This window comes from Crocuta crocuta, unplaced genomic scaffold, assembly GCF_008692635.1.
Source record: "Crocuta crocuta isolate KB4526 unplaced genomic scaffold, BGI_CrCroc_1.0 scaffold1061, whole genome shotgun sequence".
Classification (NCBI taxonomy): domain Eukaryota; kingdom Metazoa; phylum Chordata; class Mammalia; order Carnivora; family Hyaenidae; genus Crocuta; species Crocuta crocuta.
Genome location: NW_027532936.1, coordinates 186,236 through 191,264, shown reverse-complemented (window position 1 = coordinate 191,264; position 5,029 = coordinate 186,236). Strand labels below are relative to the sequence as shown.

Here is a 5,029-nt window from a genome sequence, read left to right as displayed (position 1 = left end):
GACAGTATAGAGAACCTGAATACATTTGAAAGTCCTGCGGACACCACTGACCCGGTGTGTTAACTGCTTTATCTGTTTAGACAAGCAAGATTTAGTATATTAACATTCTGTGGGTTCCTTTAGCTAGTCACCTTGTCCTGTCCTCTTGTGCTCCTTACCTACAGATCTGAACTTTGGGGTGTAGTTAGTGGGGCAGGAAATATTTAGGAGCAGAAAAGGTTATGAAGTTTTTTTGTGTGATTATTCCCAGGAGGGTAAAAAAATGAGTTTCCTCCCTAAGTTTTCAGGGTTTTCTCTCTGTTCTTCACACAGCTGAATATATTCCTGTGATTACTTTTATCTGTCCGCTTACTCATTGCCTAATCCATTCTTCCTTTTATGTATTTATCTAGGTATTCGTAGATACATGTATATGTATTCATATAATTGTGAGTTTATATGTTCGAGTTTATTAGGTATATCCAGGCAATCCTTAATTTATGACAGAGTTCTATCTCAAAAATTTGATAAGCCAACCATTTTAGTTTTAAAATATATTTTTCCATAGAAATTTTGTTTGATGTGGTTATTATGTTTCTGTCTGCCTTGTAGAATCCTACTTAACTCATAATGTAAGTGTATTTTAGCATAGGAAAATAAAGCTGAGGCTCCGATTAAAGAATTGAGACGTTTTGAATTAATTTGGCCATAAGAAAGGATTGTTTTCTTTATGCTCCAATTAAAGAACTTCTTTCCTCTACCTTTCCCTGTTGTCATAGCGGCTACATGGAGTTCTTTTTCCCCTCTCTCATTCCATGGCAGCAATGGTAAGAGGAATCTTCCATTGTGAGAACTCCTATTGTACTTTCTGTCTGTTGATTATAATTCAAAGTGCGGCCAGGATCTGGAGAGGTGAGGACAAAGGATAGACAGTATATCGTGATTATTCTTTAGTAAACTCTTTGTCCAAACATACAGATAGTTCTTTATCTGTGTACACATTACTAGCTTTTTTAATTCTAAAGAGACAGCATGGTATAGTTAGGAAAGCATTTAAATTTTATTTAAGTCATTTAATCTCTCTGGATCTTAGTTCCTTCTTTTGCAAAATGTTAAGGGTGGACCAAATGATCTTGAAGTCCCCTCTAGCTATAAAAATTATGCCATTCTCTACTTTGGGTGAATCTAAAATTGAACAAAGACAAATACAAATTAGACTGGGATTATCCATGCTACTGTCTCCTTGTGTTCACATAGATGATCAAGAGTTGACAGAAAATAAGTTTTCTTTTTATGACATATTACATCACCATTGTGATTATAAAATCCAAAGTTATTTTATGAAAGAATTTTTAAGCGTAGATAAATACATGCAGATTTACGCATGAGGCCAAGCTGCTATCTAATCTCTCTGTGTTGAGTTAAAATATGAGAACTTTCTGAACAGAGAAAGTAAAAGGGGCCTGTAATCTTATGCTTATCCTTTTTGTCTACTTAGCCTTGGATTGTTTTACTTTATTTTGATAGTGAGGAGTAAATGGTGTGAGTATTTTGTTTTTGTTTTCCCTGGCAAGGGTGATTGAGATGTTTAAGATGAGTGAATTAAAGATAATTGCTGCTTGATAGTAGGACAAAAGAAGCAAGAGATCAGCAACAATTCGTCTCTTTTCTCAGATAGCATAAATCATTGGACAAGAAGCAGAGAAAACATTTGCTGAACAATAGCATTCTTGTAGATAATTTATTATAACTAGATAAACAGAGCTTCTTTACTGTGGGCCATACACCAGGGTAGAAAAATAGCAACAATGTTTAACAGTATTCACAATGATGGGATTTACCTGTTTGTTTTTACTTTTGGGGGGTTGGAATGGGAGGGAAAACCTAATACCTGAAGTCTTTATTAAGTAAATCCGCGTTATGGCAAATGGTATTCAGTCACACTGTCTTACAAAAACTCATTGTTCCGGGGTGGGGGTGGCTCAGTAGGTTGAGTCCTACTTCAGCTCAGGTCATGATCTTTCCACTTGTGTTCAAGCCCCACATTAGGCTCACTGCTGTCGGCAAAGATCCCGCTTTGGATCTTCTGTCCCCCTCTGTCTCCTCCTCCCCAACTTGCACTCTCTGAAAACTAAACAAACATTTAAAAAAAACCCTCATTGTTTCTAGTACAAGTTGTATTTCTATTTGTTATGTTAAAACAAACTAAATTTGCTGCTTTCACTACATACTGTTCTTTAAGTGTAACATTTTCATGTCCTCCTGTTATATCCTGGATTTTACTACAATAGTCATCAAAAATATTTTTAAAATTTTCAATATTCAGTGTATCTTATTACAAAGTTCATACATATTCAATGTGTTAAGCTTGGAAAATGGGGAAATCTATAATGCAAATTAAATCACCTATATTACCAGTACTCTGCTAATACTTTGGTATATTTTTTCCAAGTCTTTTTGCTATGTTTGTAAAAATTCTCCTTTTGCTTTAAACAGCATTAGAAGCATATGTATATAGAGTTTTGTATTTAATATTTTTTCATGTGTTTTCTCAAAATTTTAAGCATTCTTTGAAAACTTTGAAAATCTTTGAAAATATTAATCACTCTGTAATATTTCATTAGAGGTGACTTTACCATAATACATTGGATTACTTTTTTAAATTGGTGGAGATATTGTTTCCAATTTTTTGCTATTATAAAATTGTTCTATAATGACCAGTTATGTTTAGGTTTGATTATTTCCTCTGGATAGGTTCCTAGAAGTAGAATATATTGAGTTAAAAGGTATGAATATTTCAAGACTGTTGATATATATTGTAAAAATTTACATTTTGAAGTGTTGGGTCAATTTTTATTACTATAGGCTATACAGGAATGTACCTATTTTCTCCATACACTTGACAACTGAGTATTAGCATTTATTAAAAATTGCTGACTTGGAGATCTTGCCATTTGAACAATGTGATGGACCTCGAGGACATTATACTAAGTGACATAAGTGAGACCAAGAAAGACAAATACCAAATGATCTCACTTACGTGTGGAATTTAAAAACATCAGCACCAAAATAGTGAGTTCACAGGTACAGAGAACAGATTGGTGGTTGCCAGAGGCAAGGAGTAGGCAGTGAGTGAAATGGGTGAAGGTGTTCAAAAGGTAAAAACTTCCAGGTATAAAATAAGTTATGGGGATGTAATGTATACAGCTTGGTGACTATAGTTAATAATGCTGTGTTGCATATTTGAAAATCACTAAGCGATTAGATCTTGAATGTTATCACAAGAAAAAAATGTTTTTAACTACATATGGTGATGGATGTTAGCAAGAGTTATTGTGGTGATCATTTCATAATGTATATAAATATCAAATCATTATGTTACACACCTGAAACTAATAAAATGTTATTTGTCAATTGTACCTTGATAAATAGTTGCTGATTTGGTTGAAAAAAAAGTAACATTTTAATTTTTATATGAATTTCTTGTCATGTGGGATGTCTCAGTGTCTTTTACTTATTTTTGTAGTGTCGTAGTCAGTGTCTCATTGAATTATAGGCATCATTCTTGACAGTTACAAAATCGTTAGATTGAAGTAATATGAAGAGGTTATGAACATTACAAATATGAGCAAAAAGTCATTAATATTTTATATATCTTCAGCCCATTTCTTACCAAAAGAAATGAAATGTTACTTTGTACTTTCAATGTTTTATGTTTTGTTTTACTTACCATATCTGAATAATCATAATCTAAAACTTTTGTGTGTTCTTTCAGCTCCAGCAGATCTGCAAAATTCTGAATGCTCATATGGACTCTCTACAGTGGATTAATGAGAATTCAGGTGGGAGTTTATATGTACATGAAGGTATCCATTATTGCAAGTAGAAAACGTGATGCAAGTCAGGTTTTGTGCACCATGACCACACTCAAATGAGAGCTTGGTTATAGGGGTATTGCTTTACTGACAGACGATATGTATACATTAATTCTGAAGAAGTATAATTGCTTGTTTTTATAAAATGGAACACTAAAAAATAAGTGTGTGAAGAATAAACTAGAAACGAATAAAAAGAGGGGGTATGTAGGAATGAGGTGGAGGAGCTAAGGAAGAAGCAGGACTTCTCCAAGTATACCTTTTGAAATAGTTTTGGTTTTTTGGCCCATATAAAAGTTTAAATACTCAAAAATTAGAATTAAGCCAAAAATAATGGGAAGAAAGACAAATACTAAAGTTGAATACATACAAACCGAAACCAAACAAATCGTGTAACTAATTTGTAACATAATCCAGCTCAGATTTTTGAACCTGGTATTCTTGACAGTACATTCTTAGTAGGATGTAATCTTAAGGATAAAAAGAACNAATAGTATTTTAGAGGACAGTAATGATAGTGGAAACCAAGATTTTCATTGAAAGATAAAAGAGATATAAGATATTTTTCTGTTCCTTTTATATTTCTATTGTAATTTTTGAAATTTATTTTTAGAGAGACCCGTGTTTATGTGGGTGGAGGAGGGGCAGAGAGAGAGGGAGAGAGAGAATCCTAAGAATATGCATGGGGCTCTATCACACAAACCATGGCACCCCTGTATTGTAAATTTGAATTGCAAATATTAGTATGAATTCCTGTTCCCTTTTTCTGTATATAGAAATGGCAGGGATGTGTGGATGGCTCAGTTGGTTAAGTGTGTGACTCTTAGATTTCAGCTCAGGTCATGATCTCATGGTTTGTGAGACTGAGCCCCACATTGGATCTGTGCTGACAGTGTGAAGCCTGCCTCTCTCTCTTTCTGTCTCTCTCTCTCCCTCCCTCTCTCCTTCCCTCTCCCCCCTCCCCCTCCCCACTTAAAAAATAAGAAGGGTCCAAGAAGCAATGACAAACCCCAATAGCAATGAACAGTACATTAGGCACCTAAACCTTGGTTTCTAAATACCATTCCCATTAGGGGCACTTGGGTGGCTCAGTCAGTTAAGCATCAAACACTTGATCTCAGCTCAGGTCTTGAACTCAGGGTCATGAGCTCAAGTCCCATGTTGGGCTCTGCTGT

At 34.4% G+C, this 5,029-nt stretch overlaps 1 protein-coding gene across 1 annotated transcript in view; it reads left to right on the top strand.

Annotated features, from left to right (window-relative positions):
* The window catches only part of NUP62CL (nucleoporin 62 C-terminal like), a 42,072-nt gene that overhangs the window by 15,919 nt on the left and 21,124 nt on the right, over positions 1-5,029 (top strand). The window contains exon 6 of the mRNA XM_077745757.1: positions 3,755-3,821. Coding sequence (XP_077601883.1) covers positions 3,755-3,779 — 25 coding nt within the window. The 3' untranslated portion in view covers positions 3,780-3,821. The remainder of the gene's footprint in view (positions 1-3,754; positions 3,822-5,029) is intronic.